The 22,685-nt window shown below is 54.9% G+C and overlaps 1 protein-coding gene across 1 annotated transcript in view; it reads right to left on the bottom strand.

Moving 5' to 3' along the window:
- Positions 1–22,685, bottom strand: part of LOC311126398 (lysine-specific demethylase phf2-like) — a gene marked incomplete at both ends in the record, with an annotated part of 34,983 nt that overhangs the window by 3,377 nt on the left and 8,921 nt on the right. Inside the window, 2 exons of the mRNA XM_084200403.1 lie at positions 15,180–15,289; positions 20,002–20,094. Coding sequence (XP_084056529.1) covers positions 15,180–15,289; positions 20,002–20,094 — 203 coding nt within the window. The remainder of the gene's footprint in view (positions 1–15,179; positions 15,290–20,001; positions 20,095–22,685) is intronic.

A 22,685-nucleotide genomic window follows, 5' to 3' on the forward strand; every position in this document is an offset into this window, starting at 1 on the left:
AGTGGCCAGAGCCATACAGAGTGGCCAGAGCCATACAGAGTGGCCAGAGCCCTCTGGGAGCCCTCTGGGAGCCATACAGAGTGGCCAGAGCCATACAGAGTGGCCAGAGCCATACAGAGTGGCCAGAGCCCTCTGGGAGCCATACAGAGTGGCCAGAGCCATACAGAGTGGCCAGAGCCATACAGAGTGGCCAGAGCCCTCTGGGAGCCATACAGAGTGGCCAGAGCCATACAGAGTGGCCAGAGCCATACAGAGTGGCCAGAGCCCTCTGGGAGCCATACAGAGTGGCCAGAGCCATACAGAGTGGCCAGAGCCCTCTGGGAGCCATACAGAGTGGCCAGAGCCATACAGAGTGGCCAGAGCCATACAGAGTGGCCAGAGCAATACAGAATGGCCAGAGCCATACAGAGTGGCCAGAGCCCTCTGGGAGCCATACAGAGTGGCCAGAGCCATACAGAGTGGCCAGAGCCATACAGAGTGGCCAGAGCCCTCTGGGAGCCATACAGAGTGGCCAGAGCCATACAGAGTGGCCAGAGCCATACAGAGTGGCCAGAGCCATACAGAGTGGCCAGAGCCCTCTGGGAGCCATACAGAGTGGCCAGAGCCATACAGAGTGGCCAGACCATACAGAGTGGCCAGAGCCCTCTGGGAGCCATACAGAGTGGCCAGAGCCCTCTGGGAGCCATACAGAGTGGCCAGAGACCTCTGGGAGCCATACAGAGTGGCCAGAGGCATACAGAGTGGCCAGAGCCATACAGAGTGGCCAGAGCCATAAAGAGTGGCCAGAGCCCTCTGGGAGCCATACAGAGTGGCCAGAGCCATACAGAGTGGCCAGACCATACAGAGTGGCCAGAGCCCTCTGGGAGCCATACAGAGTGGCCAGAGCCCTCTGGGAGCCATACAGAGTGGCCAGAGACCTCTGGGAGCCATACAGAGTGGCCAGAGGCATACAGAGTGGCCAGAGCCATACAGAGTGGCCAGAGCCATACAGAGTGGCCAGAGCCCTCTGGGAGCCATACAGAGTGGCCAGAGCCATACAGAGTGGCCAGAGCCATACAGAGTGGCCAGAGCCATACAGAGTGGCCAGAGCCCTCTGGGAGCCATACAGAGTGGCCAGAGCCATACAGAGTGGCCAGAGCCATACAGAGTGGCCAGAGCCATACAGAGTGGCCAGAGCCATACAGAGTGGCCAGAGCCCTCTGGGAGCCATACAGAGTGGCCAGAGCCATACAGAGTGGCCAGAGCCATACAGAGTGGCCAGAGCCCTCTGGGAGCCATACAGAGTGGCCAGAGCCATACAGAGTGGCCAGAGCCATACAGAGTGGCCAGAGCCATACAGAGTGGCCAGAGCCCTCTGGGAGCCAAACAGAGTGGCCAGAGCCATAGAGAGTGGCTAGAGCCATACAGAGTGGCCAGAGCCATACAGAGTGGCCAGAGCCATACAGAGTGGCCAGAGCCCTCTGGGAGCCATACAGAGTGGCCAGAGCCATAGAGAGTGGCCAGAGCCCTCTGGGAGCCATACAGAGTGGCCAGAGCCATACAGAGTGGCCAGAACCCTCTGGGAGCCATACAGAGTGGCCAAAGCCATACAGAGTGGCCAGAGCCATAGAGTGGCCAGAGCCCTCTGGGAGCCATACAGAGTGGCCAGAGCCATACAGAGTGGCCAGAGCCATACAGAGTGGCCAGAGCCCTCTGGGAGCCATACAGAGTGGCCAGAGCCATACAGAGTGGCCAGAGCCATACAGAGAGGACAGAGCCCTCTGGGAGCCATACAGAGTCGCCAGAGCCATACAGAGTGGCCAGAGCCATACAGAGTGGCCAGAGCCATACAGAGTGGCCAGAGCCCTCTGGGAGCCATACAGAGTGGCCAGAGCCCTCTGGGAGCCATACAGAGTGGCCAGAGACCTCTGGGAGCCATACAGAGTGGCCAGAGCCATACAGAGTGGCCAGAGCCATACAGAGTGGCCAGAGCCCTCTGGGAGCCATACAGAGTGGCCAGAGCCATACAGAGTGGCCAGAGCCCTCTGGGAGCCATACAGAGTGGCCAGAGCCATACAGAGTGGCCAGAGCCCTCTGGGAGCCATACAGAGTGGCCAGAGTCATACAGAGTGGCCAGAGCCATACAGAGTGGCCAGAGCCCTCTGGGAGCCATACAGAGTGGCCAGAGCCATACAGAGTGGCCAGACCATACAGAGTGGCCAGAGCCCTCTGGGAGCCATACAGAGTGGCCAGAGCCCTCTGGGAGCCATACAGAGTGGCCAGAGCCCTCTGGGAGCCATACAGAGTGGCCAGAGCCATACAGAGTGGCCAGAGCCCTCTGGGAGCCATACAGAGTGGCCAGAGCCATACAGAGTGGCCAGAGCCATACAGAGTGGCCAGAGCCCTCTGGGAGCCATACAGAGTGGCCAGAGCCATACAGAGTGGCCAGAGCCATACAGAGTGGCCAGAGCCCTCTGGGAGCCATACAGAGTGGCCAGAGCCATACAGAGTGGCCAGAGCCATACAGAGTGGCCAGAGCCATACAGAGTGGCCAGAGCCCTCTGGGAGCCATACAGAGTGGCCAGAGCCATACAGAGTGGCCAGAGCCATACAGAGTGGGCAGAGCCATACAGAGTGGCCAGAGCCCTCTGGGAGCCCTCTGGGAGCCATACAGAGTGGCCAGAGCCATACAGAGTGGCCAGAGCCATACAGAGTGGCCAGAGCCATAGAGTGGCCAGAGCCCTCTGGGAGCCATACAGAGTGGCCAGAGCCATACAGAGTGGCCAGAGCCATACAGAGTGGCCAGAGCCCTCTGGGAGCCATACAGAGTGGCCAGAGCCCTCTGGGAGCCATACAGAGTGGCCAGAGCCATACAGAGTGGCCAGAGCCATACAGAGTGGCCAGAGCCATACAGAGTGGCCAGAGCCCTCTGGGAGCCATACAGGGTGGCCAGAGCCATACAGAGTGGCCAGAGCCATACAGAGTGGCCAGAGCCATACAGAGTGGCCAGAGCCCTCTGGGAGCCATACAGAGTGGCCAGAGCCATACAGAGTGGCCAGAGCCATACAGAGTGGTCAGAGCCCTCTGGGAGCCATACAGAGTGGCCAGAGCCATAGAGAGTGGCTAGAGCCATACAGAGTGGCCAGAGCCATACAGAGTGGCCAGAGTCCTCTGGGAGCCATACAGAGTGGCCAGAGCCATACAGAGTGGCCAGAGACATACAGAGTGGCCAGAGCCATACAGAGTGGTCAGAGCCCTCTGGGAGCCATACAGAGTGGCCAGAGCCATAGAGAGTGGCTAGAGCCATACAGAGTGGCCAGAGCCATACAGAGTGGCCAGAGCCCTCTGGGAGCCATACAGAGTGGCCAGAGCCATAGAGAGTGGCCAGAGCCCTCTGGGAGCCATACAGAGTGGCCAGAGCCATACAGAGTGGCCAGAGCCCTCTGGGAGCCATACAGAGTGGCCAGAGCCATACAGAGTGGCCAGAGCCATACAGAGTGGCCAGAGCCCTCTGGGAGCCATACAGAGTGGCCAGAGCCATACAGAGTGGCCAGAGCCATACAGAGTGGCCAGAGCCCTCTGGGAGCCATACAGAGTGGCCAGAGCCATACAGAGTGGCCAGAGCCATACAGAGTGGCCAGAGCCCTCAGGGAGCCATACAGAGTGGCCAGAGCCATACAGAGTGGCCAGAGCCATACAGAGTGGCCAGAGCCATACAGAGTGGCCAGAGCCCTCTGGGAGCCCTCTGGGAGCCATACAGAGTGGCCAGAGCCATACAGAGTGGCCAGAGCCATACAGAGTGGCCAGAGCCATACAGAGTGGCCAGAGCCCTCTGGGAGCCATACAGAGTGGCCAGAGCCATACAGATTGGCCAGAGCCATACAGAGTGGCCAGAGCCCTCTGGGAGCCATACAGAGTGGCCAGAGCCATACAGAGTGGCCAGAGCCATACAGAGTGGCCAGAGCCCTCTGGGAGCCATACAGAGTGGCCAGAGCCATACAGAGTGGCCAGAGCCCTCTGGGAGCCATACAGAGTGGCCAGAGCCATACAGAGTGGCCAGAGCCATACAGAGTGGCCAGAGCAATACAGAGTGGCCAGAGCCATACAGAGTGGCCAGAGCCCTCTGGGAGCCATACAGAGTGGCCAGAGCCATACAGAGTGGCCAGAGCCATACAGAGTGGCCAGAGCCCTCTGGGAGCCATACAGAGTGGCCAGAGCCATACAGAGTGGCCAGAGCCATACAGAGTGGCCAGAGCCATACAGAGTGGCCAGAGCCCTCTAGGAGCCATACAGAGTGGCCAGAGCCCTCTGGGAGCCATACAGAGTGGCCAGAGCCATAAAGAGTGGCCAGAGCCATACAGAGTGGCCAGAGCCATACAGAGTGGCCAGAGCCCTCTGGGAGCCATACAGAGTGGCCAGAGCCATACAGAGTGGCCAGAGCCATACAGAGTGGCCAGAGCCATACAGAGTGGCCAGAGCCCTCTGGGAGCCATACAGAGTGGCCAGAGCCATACAGAGTGGCCAGAGCCATACAGACTGGCCAGAGCCATACAGAGTGGCCAGAGCCCTCTGGGAGCCATACAGAGTGGCCAGAGCCATACAGAGTGGCCAGAGCCATACAGAGTGGCAAGAGCCATACAGAGTCGCCAAAGCCATACAGAGTGGCCAGAGCCATACAGAGTGGCCAGAGCCCTCTGGGAGCCATACAGAGTGGCCAGAGCCATACAGAGTGGCCAGAGCCATACAGATTGGCCAGAGCCATTCAGAGTGGCCAGAGCCATACAGAGTGGCCAGAGCCCTCTGGGAGCCATACAGAGTGGCCAGAGTCATACAGAGTGGCCAGAGCCATACAGAGTGGCCAGAGCCCTCTGGGAGCCATACAGAGTGGCCAGACCATACAGAGTGGCCAGAGCCCTCTGGGAGCCATACAGAGTGGCCAGAGCCCTCTGGGAGCCATACAGAGTGGCCAGAGACCTCTGGGAGCCATACAGAGTGGCCAGAGCCATACAGAGTGGCCAGAGCCCTCTGGGAGCCATACAGAGTGGCCAGAGCCATACAGAGTGGCCAGAGCCATACAGAGTGGCCAGAGCCATACAGAGTGGCCAGAGCCCTCTGGGAGCCATACAGAGTGGCCAGAGCCATACAGAGTGGCCAGAGCCATACAGAGTGGCAAGAGCCATACAGAGTGGCCAAAGCCATACAGAGTGGCCAGAGCCATACAGAGTGGCCAGAGCCCTCTGGGAGCCATACAGAGTGGCCAGAGCCATACAGAGTGGCCAGAGCCATACAGATTGGCCAGAGCCATTCAGAGTGGCCAGAGCCATACAGAGTGGCCAGAGCCCTCTGGGAGCCATACAGAGTGGCCAGAGTCATACAGAGTGGCCAGAGCCATACAGAGTGGCCAGAGCCCTCTGGGAGCCATACAGAGTGGCCAGACCATACAGAGTGGCCAGAGCCCTCTGGGAGCCATACAGAGTGGCCAGAGCCCTCTGGGAGCCATACAGAGTGGCCAGAGACCTCTGGGAGCCATACAGAGTGGCCAGAGCCATACAGAGTGGCCAGAGCCATACAGAGTGGCCAGAGCCCTCTGGGAGCCATACAGAGTGGCCAGAGCCATACAGAGTGGCCAGAGCCCTCTGGGAGCCATACAGAGTGGCCAGAGCCATACAGAGTGGCCAGAGCCATACAGAGTGGCCAGAGCCCTCTGGGAGCCATACAGAGTGGCCAGAGCCATACAGAGTGGCCAGAGCCATACAGAGTGGCCAGAGCCCACTGGGACCCATACAGAGTGGCCAGAGCCATACAGAGTGGCCAGAGCCATACAGAGTGGCCAGAGCCCTCTGGGAGCCATACAGAGTGGCCAGAGCCCTCTGGGAGCCATACAGAGTGGCCAGAGCCATACAGAGTGGCCAGAGCCATACAGAGTGGCCAGAGCCATACAGAGTGGCCAGAGCCCTCTGGGAGCCATACAGAGTGGCCAGAGCCATACAGAGTGGCCAGAGCCATACAGAGTGGCCAGAGCCCTCTGGGAGCCATACAGAGTGGCCAGAGCCATAGAGAGTGGCCAGAGCCCTCTGGGAGCCATACAGAGTGGCCAGAGCCATACAGAGTGGCCAGAGCCCTCTGGGAGCCATACAGAGTGGCCAGAGCCATACAGAGTGGCCAGAGCCATAGAGTGGCCAGAGCCCTCTGGGAGCCATACAGAGTGGCCAGAGCCATACAGAGTGGCCAGAGCCATAGAGTGGCCAGAGCCCTCTGGGAGCCATACAGAGTGGCCAGAGCCATACAGAGTGGCCAGAGCCATACAGAGTGGCCAGAGCCCTCTGGGAGCCATACAGAGTGGCCAGAGCCCTCTGGGAGCCATACAGAGTGGCCAGAGCCATACAGAGTGGCCAGAGCCATACAGAGTGGCCAGAGCCATACAGAGTGGCCAGAGCCCTCTGGGAGCCATACAGGGTGGCCAGAGCCATACAGAGTGGCCAGAGCCATACAGAGTGGCCAGAGCCATACAGAGTGGCCAGAGCCCTCTGGGAGCCATACAGAGTGGCCAGAGCCATACAGAGTGGCCAGAGCCATACAGAGTGGTCAGAGCCCTCTGGGAGCCATACAGAGTGGCCAGAGCCATAGAGAGTGGCTAGAGCCATACAGAGTGGCCAGAGCCATACAGAGTGGCCAGAGTCCTCTGGGAGCCATACAGAGTGGCCAGAGCCATACAGAGTGGCCAGAGACATACAGAGTGGCCAGAGCCATACAGAGTGGTCAGAGCCCTCTGGGAGCCATACAGAGTGGCCAGAGCCATAGAGAGTGGCTAGAGCCATACAGAGTGGCCAGAGCCATACAGAGTGGCCAGAGCCCTCTGGGAGCCATACAGAGTGGCCAGAGCCATAGAGAGTGGCCAGAGCCCTCTGGGAGCCATACAGAGTGGCCAGAGCCATACAGAGTGGCCAGAGCCCTCTGGGAGCCATACAGAGTGGCCAGAGCCATACAGAGTGGCCAGAGCCATACAGAGTGGCCAGAGCCCTCTGGGAGCCATACAGAGTGGCCAGAGCCATACAGAGTGGCCAGAGCCATACAGAGTGGCCAGAGCCCTCTGGGAGCCATACAGAGTGGCCAGAGCCATACAGAGTGGCCAGAGCCATACAGAGTGGCCAGAGCCCTCAGGGAGCCATACAGAGTGGCCAGAGCCATACAGAGTGGCCAGAGCCATACAGAGTGGCCAGAGCCATACAGAGTGGCCAGAGCCCTCTGGGAGCCCTCTGGGAGCCATACAGAGTGGCCAGAGCCATACAGAGTGGCCAGAGCCATACAGAGTGGCCAGAGCCATACAGAGTGGCCAGAGCCCTCTGGGAGCCATACAGAGTGGCCAGAGCCATACAGATTGGCCAGAGCCATACAGAGTGGCCAGAGCCCTCTGGGAGCCATACAGAGTGGCCAGAGCCATACAGAGTGGCCAGAGCCATACAGAGTGGCCAGAGCCCTCTGGGAGCCATACAGAGTGGCCAGAGCCATACAGAGTGGCCAGAGCCCTCTGGGAGCCATACAGAGTGGCCAGAGCCATACAGAGTGGCCAGAGCCATACAGAGTGGCCAGAGCAATACAGAGTGGCCAGAGCCATACAGAGTGGCCAGAGCCCTCTGGGAGCCATACAGAGTGGCCAGAGCCATACAGAGTGGCCAGAGCCATACAGAGTGGCCAGAGCCCTCTGGGAGCCATACAGAGTGGCCAGAGCCATACAGAGTGGCCAGAGCCATACAGAGTGGCCAGAGCCATACAGAGTGGCCAGAGCCCTCTAGGAGCCATACAGAGTGGCCAGAGCCCTCTGGGAGCCATACAGAGTGGCCAGAGCCATACAGAGTGGCCAGAGCCATACAGAGTGGCCAGAGCCATACAGAGTGGCCAGAGCCCTCTGGGAGCCATACAGAGTGGCCAGAGCCATACAGAGTGGCCAGAGCCATACAGAGTGGCCAGAGCCATACAGAGTGGCCAGAGCCCTCTGGGAGCCATACAGAGTGGCCAGAGCCATACAGAGTGGCCAGAGCCATACAGACTGGCCAGAGCCATACAGAGTGGCCAGAGCCCTCTGGGAGCCATACAGAGTGGCCAGAGCCATACAGAGTGGCCAGAGCCATACAGAGTGGCAAGAGCCATACAGAGTCGCCAAAGCCATACAGAGTGGCCAGAGCCATACAGAGTGGCCAGAGCCCTCTGGGAGCCATACAGAGTGGCCAGAGCCATACAGAGTGGCCAGAGCCATACAGATTGGCCAGAGCCATTCAGAGTGGCCAGAGCCATACAGAGTGGCCAGAGCCCTCTGGGAGCCATACAGAGTGGCCAGAGTCATACAGAGTGGCCAGAGCCATACAGAGTGGCCAGAGCCCTCTGGGAGCCATACAGAGTGGCCAGACCATACAGAGTGGCCAGAGCCCTCTGGGAGCCATACAGAGTGGCCAGAGCCCTCTGGGAGCCATACAGAGTGGCCAGAGACCTCTGGGAGCCATACAGAGTGGCCAGAGCCATACAGAGTGGCCAGAGCCCTCTGGGAGCCATACAGAGTGGCCAGAGCCATACAGAGTGGCCAGAGCCATACAGAGTGGCCAGAGCCATACAGAGTGGCCAGAGCCCTCTGGGAGCCATACAGAGTGGCCAGAGCCATACAGAGTGGCCAGAGCCATACAGAGTGGCAAGAGCCATACAGAGTGGCCAAAGCCATACAGAGTGGCCAGAGCCATACAGAGTGGCCAGAGCCCTCTGGGAGCCATACAGAGTGGCCAGAGCCATACAGAGTGGCCAGAGCCATACAGATTGGCCAGAGCCATTCAGAGTGGCCAGAGCCATACAGAGTGGCCAGAGCCCTCTGGGAGCCATACAGAGTGGCCAGAGTCATACAGAGTGGCCAGAGCCATACAGAGTGGCCAGAGCCCTCTGGGAGCCATACAGAGTGGCCAGACCATACAGAGTGGCCAGAGCCCTCTGGGAGCCATACAGAGTGGCCAGAGCCCTCTGGGAGCCATACAGAGTGGCCAGAGACCTCTGGGAGCCATACAGAGTGGCCAGAGCCATACAGAGTGGCCAGAGCCATACAGAGTGGCCAGAGCCCTCTGGGAGCCATACAGAGTGGCCAGAGCCATACAGAGTGGCCAGAGCCCTCTGGGAGCCATACAGAGTGGCCAGAGCCATACAGAGTGGCCAGAGCCATACAGAGTGGCCAGAGCCATACAGAGTGGCCAGAGCCCTCTGGGAGCCATACAGAGTGGCCAGAGCCCTCTGGGAGCCATACAGAGTGGCCAGAGCCATACAGAGTGGCCAGAGCCATACAGAGTGGCCAGAGCCATACAGAGTGGCCAGAGCCCTCTGGGAGCCATACAGAGTGGCCAGAGCCATACAGAGTGGCCAGAGCCATACAGAGTGGCCAGAGCCATACAGAGTGGCCAGAGCCCTCTGGGAGCCATACAGAGTGGCCAGAGCCATACAGAGTGGCCAGAGCCATACAGACTGGCCAGAGCCATACAGAGTGGCCAGAGCCCTCTGGGAGCCATACAGAGTGGCCAGAGCCATACAGAGTGGCCAGAGCCATACAGAGTGGCAAGAGCCATACAGAGTGGCCAAAGCCATACAGAGTGGCCAGAGACATACAGAGTGGCCAGAGCCCTCTGGGAGCCATACAGAGTGGCCAGAGCCATACAGAGTGGCCAGAGCCATACAGATTGGCCAGAGCCATTCAGAGTGGCCAGAGCCATACAGAGTGGCCAGAGCCCTCTGGGAGCCATACAGAGTGGCCAGAGTCATACAGAGTGGCCAGAGCCATACAGAGTGGCCAGAGCCCTCTGGGAGCCATACAGAGTGGCCAGACCATACAGAGTGGCCAGAGCCCTCTGGGAGCCATACAGAGTGGCCAGAGCCCTCTGGGAGCCATACAGAGTGGCCAGAGTCATACAGAGTGGCCAGAGCCATACAGAGTGGCCAGAGCCCTCTGGGAGCCATACAGAGTGGCCAGAGCCATACAGAGTGGCCAGAGCCCTCTGGGAGCCATACAGAGTGGCCAGAGCCATACAGAGTGGCCAGAGCCATACAGAGTGGCCAGAGCCATACAGAGTGGCCAGAGCCCTCTGGGAGCCATACAGAGTGGCCAGAGCCATACAGAGTGGCCAGAGCCATACAGAGTGGCAAGAGCCATACAGAGTGGCCAAAGCCATACAGAGTGGCCAGAGCCATACAGAGTGGCCAGAGCCCTCTGGGAGCCATACAGAGTGGCCAGAGCCATACAGAGTGGCCAGAGCCATACAGATTGGCCAGAGCCATTCAGAGTGGCCAGAGCCATACAGAGTGGCCAGAGCCCTCTGGGAGCCATACAGAGTGGCCAGAGTCATACAGAGTGGCCAGAGCCATACAGAGTGGCCAGAGCCCTCTGGGAGCCATACAGAGTGGCCAGACCATACAGAGTGGCCAGAGCCCTCTGGGAGCCATACAGAGTGGCCAGAGCCCTCTGGGAGCCATACAGAGTGGCCAGAGACCTCTGGGAGCCATACAGAGTGGCCAGAGCCATACAGAGTGGCCAGAGCCATACAGAGTGGCCAGAGCCCTCTGGGAGCCATACAGAGTGGCCAGAGCCATACAGAGTGGCCAGAGCCCTCTGGGAGCCATACAGAGTGGCCAGAGCCATACAGAGTGGCCAGAGCCATACAGAGTGGCCAGAGCCATACAGAGTGGCCAGAGCCATACAGAGTGGCCAGAGCCCTCTGGGAGCCATACAGAGTGGCCAGAGCCCTCTGGGAGCCATACAGAGTGGCCAGAGCCATACAGAGTGGCCAGAGCCATACAGAGTGGCCAGAGCCCTCTGGGAGCCATACAGAGTGGCCAGAGCCATACAGAGTGGCCAGAGCCATACAGAGTGGCCAGAGCCATACAGAGTGGCCAGAGCCCTCTGGGAGCCATACAGGGTGGCCAGAGCCATACAGAGTGGCCAGAGCCATACAGAGTGGCCAGAGCCATACAGAGTGGCCAGAGCCCTCTGGGAGCCATACAGAGTGGCCAGAGCCATACAGAGTGGCCAGAGCCATACAGAGTGGCCAGAGCCATACAGAGTGGCCAGAGCCCTCTGGGAGCCATACAGAGTGGCCAGAGCCATACAGAGTGGCCAGAGCCATACAGAGTGGCCAGAGCCATACAGAGTGGCCAGAGCCATACAGAGTGGCCAGAGCCATACAGAGTGGCCAGAGCCCTCTGGGAGCCATACAGAGTGGCCAGAGCCATACAGAGTGGCCAGAGCCATACAGAGTGGCCAGAGCCCTCTGGGAGCCATACAGAGTGGCCAGAGCCATACAGAGTGGCCAGAGCCATACAGAGTGGCCAGAGCCCTCTGGGAGCCATACAGAGTGGCCAGAGCCATACAGAGTGGCCAGAGCCATACAGAGTGGCCAGAGCCATACAGAGTGGCCAGAGCCCTCTGGGAGCCAAACAGAGTGGCCAGAGCCATAGAGAGTGGCTAGAGCCACACAGAGTGGCCAGAGCCATACAGAGTGGCCAGAGCCATACAGAGTGGCCAGAGCCCTCTGGGAGCCATACAGAGTGGCCAGAGCCATAGAGAGTGGCCAGAGCCCTCTGGGAGCCATACAGAGTGGCCAGAGCCATACAGAGTGGCCAGAGCCCTCTGGGAGCCATACAGAGTGGCCAGAGCCATAGAGAGTGGCCAGAGCCCTCTGGGAGCCATACAGAGTGGCCAGAGCCATACAGAGTGGCCAGAGCCATAGAGTGGCCAGAGCCCTCTGGGAGCCATACAGAGTGGCCAGAGCCATACAGAGTGGCCAGAGCCATACAGAGTGGCCAGAGCCCTCTGGGAGCCATACAGAGTGGCCAGAGCCATACAGAGTGGTCAGAGCCATACAGAGTGGCCAGAGCCCTCTGGGAGCCATACAGAGTCGCCAGAGCCATACAGAGTGGCCAGAGCCATACAGAGTGGCCAGAGCCATACAGAGTGGCCAGAGCCCTCTGGGAGCCATACAGAGTGGCCAGAGCCCTCTGGGAGCCATACAGAGTGGCCAGAGACCTCTGGGAGCCATACAGAGTGGCCAGAGCCATACAGAGTGGCCAGAGCCATACAGAGTGGCCAGAGCCATACAGAGTGGCCAGAGCCCTCTGGGAGCCATACAGAGTGGCCAGAGCCATACAGAGTGGCCAGAGCCCTCTGGGAGCCATACAGAGTGGCCAGAGCCATACAGAGTGGCCAGAGCCATACAGAGTGGCCAGAGCCCTCTGGGAGCCATACAGGGTGGCCAGAGCCATACAGAGTGGCCAGAGCCATACAGAGTGGCCAGAGCCATACAGAGTGGCCAGAGCCCTCTGGGAGCCATACAGAGTGGCCAGAGCCATACAGAGTGGCCAGAGCCATACAGAGTGGCCAGAGCCATACAGAGTGGCCAGAGCCCTCTGGGAGCCATACAGAGTGGCCAGAGCCATACAGAGTGGCCAGAGCCATACAGAGTGGCCAGAGCCATACAGAGTGGCCAGAGCCCTCTGGGAGCCATACAGAGTGGCCAGAGCCATACAGAGTGGCCAGAGCCATACAGAGTGGCCAGCGCCCTCTGGGAGCCATACAGAGTGGCCAGAGACCTCTGGGAGCCATACAGAGTGGCCAGAGCCCTCTGGGAGCCATACAGAGTGGCCAGAGCCATACAGAGTGGCCAGAGCCCTCTGGGAGCCATACAGAGTGGCCAGAGCCATACAGAGTGGCCAGAGCCATACAGAGTGGCCAGAGCCCTCTGGGAGCCATACAGAGTGGCCAGAGCCATACAGAGTGGCCAGAGCCATACAGAGTGGCCAGAGCCATACAGAGTGGCCAGAGCCATACAGAATGGCCAGAGCCCTCTGGGAGCCATACAGAGTGGCCAGAGCCATACAGAGTGGCCAGAGCCATACAGAGTGGCCAGAGCCATACAGAGTGGCCAGAGCCCTCTGGGAGCCATACAGAGTGGCCAGAGCCATACAGAGTGGCCAGAGCCCTCTGGGAGCCATACAGAGTGGCCAGAGCCATAGAGAGTGGCTAGAGTCATACAGAGTGGCCAGAGCCATACAAAGTGGCCAGAGCCCTCTGGGAGCCATACAGAGTGGCCAGAGCCCTCTGGGAGCCATACAGAGTGGCCAGAGCCATACAGAGTGGCCAGAGCCATAGAGTGGCCAGAGCCCTCTGGGAGCCATACAGAGTGGCCAGAGCCATACAGAGTGGCCAGAGCCATACAGAGTGGCCAGAGCCCTCTGGGAGCCATACAGAGTGGCCAGAGCCATACAGAGTGGCCAGAGCCATACAGAGTGGCCAGAGCCATACAGAGTGGCCAGAGCCCTCTGGGAGCCATACAGAGTGGCCAGAGCCATACAGAGTGGCCAGAGCCATACAGAGTGGCAAGAGCCATACAGAGTGGCCAGAGCCATACAGAGTGGCCAGAGCCATACAGAGTGGCCAGAGCCCTCTGGGAGCCATACAGAGTGGCCAGAGCCATACAGAGTGGCCAGAGCCATACAGAGTGGCCAGAGCCATACAGAGTGGCCAGAGCCCTCTGGGAGCCATACAGAGTGGCCAGAGTCATACAGAGTGGCCAGAGCCATACAGAGTGGCCAGAGCCCTCTGGGAGCCATACAGAGTGGCCAGAGCCATACAGAGTGGCCAGACCATACAGAGTTGCCAGAGCCCTCTGGGAGCCATACAGAGTGGCCAGAGCCCTCTGGGAGCCATACAGAGTGGCCAGAGACCTCTGGGAGCCATACAGAGTGGCCAGAGCCATACAGAGTGGCCAGAGCCATACAGAGTGGCCAGAGCCCTCTGGGAGCCATACAGAGTGGCCAGAGCCATACAGAGTGGCCAGAGCCCTCTGGGAGCCATACAGAGTGGCCAGAGCCATACAGAGTGGCCAGAGCCATACAGAGTGGCCAGAGCCATACAGAGTGGCCAGAGCATACAGAGTGGCCAGAGCCATACAGAGTGGCCAGAGCCCTCTGGGAGCCATACAGAGTGGCCAGAGCCCTCTGGGAGCCATACAGAGTGGCCAGAGCCATACAGAGTGGCCAGAGCCATACAGAGTGGCCAGAGCCCTCTGGGAGCCATACAGAGTGGCCAGAGCCCTCTGGGAGCCATACAGAGTGGCCAGAGCCATACAGAGTGGCCAGAGCCATACAGAGTGGCCAGAGCCATACAGAGTGGCCAGAGCCCTCTGGGAGCCATACAGGGTGGCCAGAGCCATACAGAGTGGCCAGAGCCATACAGAGTGGCCAGAGCCATACAGAGTGGCCAGAGCCATACAGAGTGGCCAGAGCCCTCTGGGAGCCATACAGAGTGGCCAGAGCCATACAGAGTGGCCAGAGCCATAAAGAGTGGCCAGAGCCATACAGAGTGGCCAGAGCCCTCTGGGAGCCATACAGAGTGGCCAGAGCCATACAGAGTGGCCAGAGCCATACAGAGTGGCCAGAGCCATACAGAGTGGCCAGAGCCCTCTGGGAGCCATACAGAGTGGCCAGAGCCATACAGAGTGGCCAGAGCCATACAGAGTGGCCAGAGCCCTCTGGGAGCCATACAGAGTGGCCAGAGCCATACAGAGTGGCCAGAGCCATACAGAGTGGCCAGAGCCCTCTGGGAGCCATACAGAGTGGCCAGAGCCATACAGAGTGGCCAGAGCCATACAGAGTGGCCAGAGCCATACAGAGTGGCCAGAGCCCTCTGGGAGCCATACAGAGTGGCCAGAGCCATAGAGAGTGGCTAGAGCCATACAGAGTGGCCAGAGCCATACAGAGTGGCCAGAGCCATACAGAGTGGCCAGAGCCCTCTGGGAGCCATACAGAGTGGCCAGAGCCATAGAGAGTGGCCAGAGCCCTCTGGGAGCCATACAGAGTGGCCAGAGCCATACAGAGTGGCCAGAGCCCTATGGGAGCCATACAGAGTGGCCAGAGCCCTATGGGAGCCATACAGAGTGGCCAGAGCCATACAGAGTGGCCAGAGCCATACAGAGTGGCCAGAGCCATACAGAGTGGCCAGAGCCATACAGAGTGGCCAGAGCCATACAGAGTGGCCAGAGCCCTATGGGAGCCATACAGACTCTGCATGTAGTGTTCTGGGGTCGAGTCTCAGTTGGTAAGAGCTCAAACCACCAAGTGGGTTCAATTCAATAGGGTCCAAGTGGGTAGTTTTTGTGTGGCAACAGTTAGTTAGTCCCACTGACCTGGAGAGAGAGTTTGGCTGCGGCAGCCGCCAGTCCTGTCTCTATTGACGCCACTCGCGCTCCTTCTCTGGCCGGCCTCGCCTGACGAAGCACAGAGGGACCGACACGTGCTACAGACAGACAGACAGACAGACAGACACATTGATCAATACAACTTCAAACTGAATATAACTACTGGGACCCACATGCACTACAACCACAGAGACCAAAACATGCTCACCTCCCAGGTCAGAACACCCACACATATTCACATCATCTTCAACTGTTTAACTAAATCAGTTACGGCGCATTCGGAAAGCATTCAGACCCCCTTCCCTTTTTACAAAAATCTTTACGTTACAGCCTTATTCTATAATGGATTAAAAAAAATAATCCTCATCAATCTACACACAATACCCCATAATGACAAAGCGAAAACAGGTTTTTAGAATTTTTTGCAAATGTATTAAACATAACAAAATAAATGCCTTATTTACATAAGTATTCAGACCCTTTGCTATGAGACTCGAAATTGAGCTCAGGTGCGTCCTGTTTCCATTGATCATCCTTGAGATGTTTCTACAACTTGATTGGAGTCCTCCTGTGGTAAATTCAATTGATTGGACATGATTTGGAAAGGCAAACACCTGTCAATATAAGGTCCCACAGTTGACAGTGCATGTCAGAGCAAAAACCAAGACATGAGGTCAAAGGAATTGTCCGTAGAGGATTGTGTCAAGGCACAGATCTGGGGAAGGGTACCAAAGAATGACTGCAGCATTGAAAGTCCCCAAGAACACAGTGGCCTCCATCATTCTTAAATGGAAGAAGTTTGGAACCACCAAGACTCTTCCTAGAGCTGGCCGCCCGGCCAAACTGAGCAATCGGGGTAGAAGGCCTTGGTCAGGGAGGTGACCAAGAACCCGATGGTCACTCTGACGGAGCTCCAGAGTTCCTCTGTGGAGATGGGAGAACCTTCCAGAAGGACATCCATCTCTGCAGCACTCCACCAATCAGGCCTTTATGGTAGAGTGTCCAGACGGAAGCCACTCCTCAGTAAAAGGCACATGACAGCCCGCTTGGAGTTTGTCAACAGGCACCTAAAGAACTCTCAGACCATTAGAAACAGGATTCTCTGGTCTGATGAAACCAAGATTGAGCTCTTTGGCCTGAAAGCCAAGATTCACCATCCCTACGGTGAAGCATGGTGGTGGCAGCATCATGCTGTGGGGATGTTTTTCAGTGGCAGGGACTAGGAGACTAGTCAGGATCGAGGGAAAGATGAACAGAGCAAAGTACAGAGAGATTCTTGATGAAAACCTGCTCCAGAGTGCTCAGGACCTCAGACTGGGGCGAAAGTTCACCTTCCAACAGGACAACGACCCTAAGCACACAGCCAAGAAAATGCAGGAGTGGCTTCCGGACAAGTCTCCGAATGTCCTTGAGTGGCCCAGCCAGAGCCTGGACTTGAACCCGATCGGACATCTCTGGAGAGACATGAAAAAATAGCTGTGCAGAGACGCTCCCCATCCAACCTGACAGAGCTTGAGAAGATCTGCAGAGAAGAATGGGAGAAACTCCCCAAATACAGGTGTGCCAAGCTTGTAGCGTCATACCCAAGAAGACTCGAGGCTGTAATCGCTGCCAAAGGTGCTTCAACAAAGTACTGAGTAAAGGGTCTGAATAATGAATAAATTAGACATTTCCGGGTTAAAAAAAATAATAATAATTGCAAAAATGTCTAAAAACCTGTTTTTGCTTTGTCATTATGGGGTATTGCGTGTAGATTGATGAGGAGAAAAAAACAACTATTTAATTGATTTTACAATACGGCTGTAACGTAACAAAATGTGGAAACGGTCCAGGGGTCTGAATACTTTCCGAATGCACCGTATGTTGAGCAGATCTATAGTCTATAGTAGTGACAGGTGTAGTGTACCTGTGGGGCTGTATGGAGTGTCTGAGCCTTTCCGAATGCACCGTATGTTGAGCAGATCTATAGTCTATAGTAGTGACAGGTGTAGTGTACCTGTGGGGCTGTATGGAGTGTCTGAGCCTTTCTGAATGCACCGTATGTTGAGCAGATCTATAGTCTATAGTAGTGACAGGTGTAGTGTACCTGTGGGGCTGTATGGAGTGTCTGAGCCTTTCCGAATGCACCGTATGTTGAGCAGATCTATAGTCTATAGTAGTGACAGGTGTAGTGTACCTGTGGGGCTGTATGGAGTGTCTGAGCCTTTCCGAATGCACCGTATGTTGAGCAGATCTATAGTCTATAGTAGTGACAGGTGTAGTGTACCTGTGGGGCTGTATGGAGTGTCTGAGCCTTTCCGAATGCACCGTATGTTGAGCAGATCTATAGTCTATAGTAGTGACAGGTGTAGTGTACCTGTGGGGCTGTATGGAGTGTCTGAGCCTTTCCGAACGCACCGTATGTTGAGCAGATCTATAGTCTATAGTAGTGACAGGTGTAGTGTACCTGTGGGGCTGTATGGAGTGTCTGAGCCTTTCCGAATGCACCGTATGTTGAGCAGATCTATAGTCTATAGTAGTGACAGGTGTAGTGTACCTGTGGGGCTGTATGGAGTGTCTGAGCCTTTCCGAGTGCACCGTATGTTGAGCAGATCTATAGTCTATAGTAGTGACAGGTGTAGTGTACCTGTGGGGCTGTATGGAGTGTCTGAGCCTTTCCGAATGCACCGTATGTTGAGCAGATCTATAGTCTATAGTAGTGACAGGTGTAGTGTACCTGTGGGGCTGTATGGAGTGTCTGAGCCTTTCCGAATGCACCGTATGTTGAGCAGATTTATAGTCTATAGTAGTGACAGGTGTAGTGTACCTGTGGGGCTGTATGGAGTGTCTGAGCCTTTCCGAATGCACCGTATGTTGAGCAGATCTATAGTCTATAGTAGTGACAGGTGTAGTGTACCTGTGGGGCTGTATGGAGTGTCTGAGCCTTTCCGAATGCACCGTATGTTGAGCAGATCTATAGTCTATAGTAGTGACAGGTGTAGTGTACCTGTGGGGCTGTATGGAGTGTCTGAGCCTTTCCGAATGCACCGTATGTTGAGCAGATCTATAGTCTATAGTAGTGACAGGTGTAGTGTACCTGTGGGGCTGTATGGAGTGTCTGAGCCTTTCCGAATGCACCGTATGTTGAGCAGATCTATAGTCTATAGTAGTGACAGGTGTAGTGTACCTGTGGGGCTGTATGGAGTGTCTGAGCCTTTCCGAATGCACCGTATGTTGGGCAGATCTATAGTCTATAGTAGTGACAGGTGTAGTGTACCTGTGGGGCTGTATGGAGTGTCTGAGCCTTTCCGAATGCACCGTATGTTGAGCAGATCTATAGTCTATAGTAGTGACAGGTGTAGTGTACCTGTGGGGCTGTATGGAGTGTCTGAGCCTTTCCGAATGCACCGTATGTTGAGCAGATCTATAGTCTATAGTAGTGACAGGTGTAGTGTACCTGTGGGGCTGTATGGAGTGTCTGAGCCTTTCCGAATGCACCGTATGTTGAGCAGATCTATAGTCTATAGTAGTGACAGGTGTAGTGTACCTGTGGGGCTGTATGGAGTGTCTGAGCCTTTCCGAATGCACCGTATGTTGAGCAGATCTATAGTCTATAGTAGTGACAGGTGTAGTGTACCTGTGGGGCTGTATGGAGTGTCTGAGCCTTTCCGAATGCACCGTATGTTGAGCAGATCTATAGTCTATAGTAGTGACAGGTGTAGTGTACCTGTGGGGCTGTATGGAGTGTCTGAGCCTTTCCGAATGCACCGTATGTTGAGCAGATCTATAGTCTATAGTAGTGACAGGTGTAGTGTACCTGTGGGGCTGTATGGAGTGTCTGAGCCTTTCCGAATGCACCGTATGTTGAGCAGATCTATAGTCTATAGTAGTGACAGGTGTAGTGTACCTGTGGGGCTGTATGGAGTGTCTGAGCCTTTCCGAATGCACCGTATGTTGAGCAGATCTATAGTCTATAGTAGTGACAGGTGTAGTGTACCTGTGGGGCTGTATGGAGTGTCTGAGCCTTTCCGAATGCACCGTATGTTGAGCAGATGAATGCACCGTATGTTGAGCAGATCTATAGTCTATAGTAGTGACAGGTGTAGTGTACCTGTGGGGCTGTATGGAGTGTCTGAGCCTTTCCGAATGCACCGTATGTTGAGCAGATCTATAGTCTATAGTAGTGACAGGTGTAGTGTACCTGTGGGGCTGTATGGAGTGTCTGAGCCTTTCCGAATGCACCGTATGTTGAGCAGATCTATAGTCTATAGTAGTGACAGGTGTAGTGTACCTGTGGGGCTGTATGGAGTGTCTGAGCCTTTCCGAATGCACCGTATGTTGAGCAGATCTATAGTCTATAGTAGTGACAGGTGTAGTGTACCTGTGGGGCTGTATGGAGTGTCTGAGCCTTTCCGAATGCACCGTATGTTGAGCAGATCTATAGTCTATAGTAGTGACAGGTGTAGTGTACCTGTGGGGCTGTATGGAGTGTCTGAGCCTTTCCGAATGCACCGTATGTTGAGCAGATCTATAGTCTATAGTAGTGACAGGTGTAGTGTACCTGTGGGGCTGTATGGAGTGTCTGAGCCTTTCCGAATGCGCCGTATGTTGAGCAGATCTATAGTCTATAGTAGTGACAGGTGTAGTGTACCTGTGGGGCTGTATGGAGTGTCTGAGCCTTTCCGAATGCACCGTATGTTGAGCAGATCTATAGTCTATAGTAGTGACAGGTGTAGTGTACCTGTGGGGCTGTATGGAGTGTCTGAGCCTTTCCGAATGCACCGTATGTTGAGCAGATCTATAGTCTATAGTAGTGACAGGTGTAGTGTACCTGTGGGGCTGTATGGAGTGTCTGAGCCTTTCCTCTTCTTGGATCTGGATTTGAAGACAGGGTTATCCTCTTCAGACTCTAGAGATGGGTAAACTGGGACAAACACCATCTGGTTATATAACACTCATATATAACACTCATATATAACACTCATATATAACACTCATATATAACACTCATATATAACACTCATATATACCACTCATGTAAAGGGATGGATATTAAGCTAGTGAGGCTAGTACTTTTCAGACCAGGCTAGAAGAAAGGTTGCCGAACTAGCCCGCCGGCGAGATACATTTTGTCTTTTCAAATATCGCATCGCCCAGAGTTTCGACCAGGGCTAGTAAACAAAACCATCCCTGATCATATATTATCCAGAACACTGTCCATATGTCTTCCACAGCTCAACACTGTCTATATGTCTCAGCTCAACACTGTCTATATGTCTCAGCTCAACACTGTCTATATGTCTTCCACAGCTCAACACTGTCTATATGTCTTCCACAGCTCAACACTGTCTATATGTCTCAGCTCAACACTGTCTATATGTCTCAGCTCAACACTGTCTATATGTCTTCCACAGCTCAACACTGTCTATATGTCTCAGCTCAACACTGTCTAAATGTCTCAGCTCAACACTGTCCATATGTCTTCCACAGCTCAACACTGTCTATATGTCTCAGCTCAACACTGTCTATATGTCTCAGCTCAACACTGTCTATATGTCTCAGCTCAACACTGTCTATTTGTCTTCCACAGCTCAACACTGTCTATATGTCTCAGCTCAACACTGTCTATATGTCTTCCACAGCTCAACACTGTCCATATGTCTTCCACAGCTCAACACTGTCTATATGTCTCAGCTCAACACTGTCTAAATGTCTCAGCTCAACACTGTCGATATGTCTTCCACAGCTCAACACTGTCCATATGTCTTCCACAGCTCAACACTGTCTATATGTCTCAGCTCAACACTGTCTATATGTCTCAGCTCAACACTGTCTATTTGTCTTCCACAGCTCAACACTGTCTATATGTCTCAGCTCAACACTGTCCATATGTCTTCCACAGCTCAACACTGTCCATATGTCTTCCTCAGCTCAACACTGTCTATATGTCTCAGCTCAAAACTGTCTATACGTCTTCCACAGCTCAACACTGTCTATATGTCTCAGCTCAACACTGTCTATATGTCTCAGCTCAACACTGTCTATATGTCTCAGCTCAACACTGTCTATATGTCTCAGCTCAACACTGTCTATATGTCTCAGCTCAACACTGTCTATATGTCTCAGCTCAACACTGTCTAAATGTCTCAGCTCAACACTGTCTATATATCTTCCACAGCTCAACACTGTCCATATGTCTTCCACAGCTCAACACTGTCTATATGTCTCAGCTCAACACTGTCTATATGTCTTCCACAGCTCAACACTGTCCATATGTCTTCCACAGCTCAACACTGTCTATATGTCTTCCACAGCTCAACACTGTCTAAATGTCTCAGCTCAACACTGTCCATGTCTTCCACAGCTCAACACTGTCTATATGTCTCAGCTCAACACTGTCTATATGTCTCAGCTCAACACTGTCTATATGTCTCAGCTCAACACTGTCTATATGTCTCAGCTCAACACTGTCTATATGTCTCAGCTCAACACTGTCTATATGTCTCAGCTCAACACTGTCTATATGTCTCAGCTCAACACTGTCTAAATGTCTCAGCTCAACACTGTCTATATATCTTCCACAGCTCAACACTGTCCATATGTCTTCCACAGCTCAACACTGTCTATATGTCTCAGCTCAACACTGTCTATATGTCTTCCACAGCTCAACACTGTCTATATGTCTTCCACAGCTCAACACTGTCCATATGTCTTCCACAGCTCAACACTGTCTATATGTCTTCCACAGCTCAACACTGTCTAAATGTCTCAGCTCAACACTGTCTATATGTCTCAGCTCAACACTGTCTATATGTCTTCCACAGCTCAACACTGTCTAAATGTCTCAGCTCAACACTGTCTATATGTCTCAGCTCAACACTGTCTATTTGTCTCAGCTCAACACTGTCTAAATGTCTCAGCTCAACACTGTCTATATGTCTTCCACAGCTCAACACTGTCTATATGTCTTCCACAGCTCAACACTGTCTATATGTCTCAGCTCAACACTGTCTAAATGTCTCAGCTCAACACTGTCTATATGTCTACCACAGCTCAACACTGTCTATATGTCTTCCACAGCTCAACACTGTCTATATGTCTCAGCTCAACACTGTCTATATGTCTCAGCTCAACACTGTCTATATGTCTTCCACAGCTCAACACTGTCTATATGTCTCAGCTCAACACTGTCTAAATGTCTCAGCTCAACACTGTCTATATGTCTCAGCTCAACACTGTCTATATGTCTCAGCTCAACACTGTCTATTTGTCTCAGCTCAACACTGTCTATATGTCTCAGCTCAACACTGTCTATATGTCTTCCACAGCTCAACACTGTCTATATGTCTTCCACAGCTCAACACTGTCTATATGTCTCAGCTCAACACTGTTTATATGTCTCAGCTCAACACTGTCTAAATGTCTCAGCTCAACACTGTCTATATGTCTTCCACAGCTCAACACTGTCTATATGTCTCAGCTCAACACTGTCTATATGTCTCAGCTCAACACTGT

Source organism: Coregonus lavaretus (genome assembly GCF_964263955.1).
Source record: "Coregonus lavaretus genome assembly, contig: HAP1_SCAFFOLD_311, whole genome shotgun sequence".
NCBI classification, from domain to species: Eukaryota; Metazoa; Chordata; class Actinopteri; order Salmoniformes; family Salmonidae; genus Coregonus; species Coregonus lavaretus.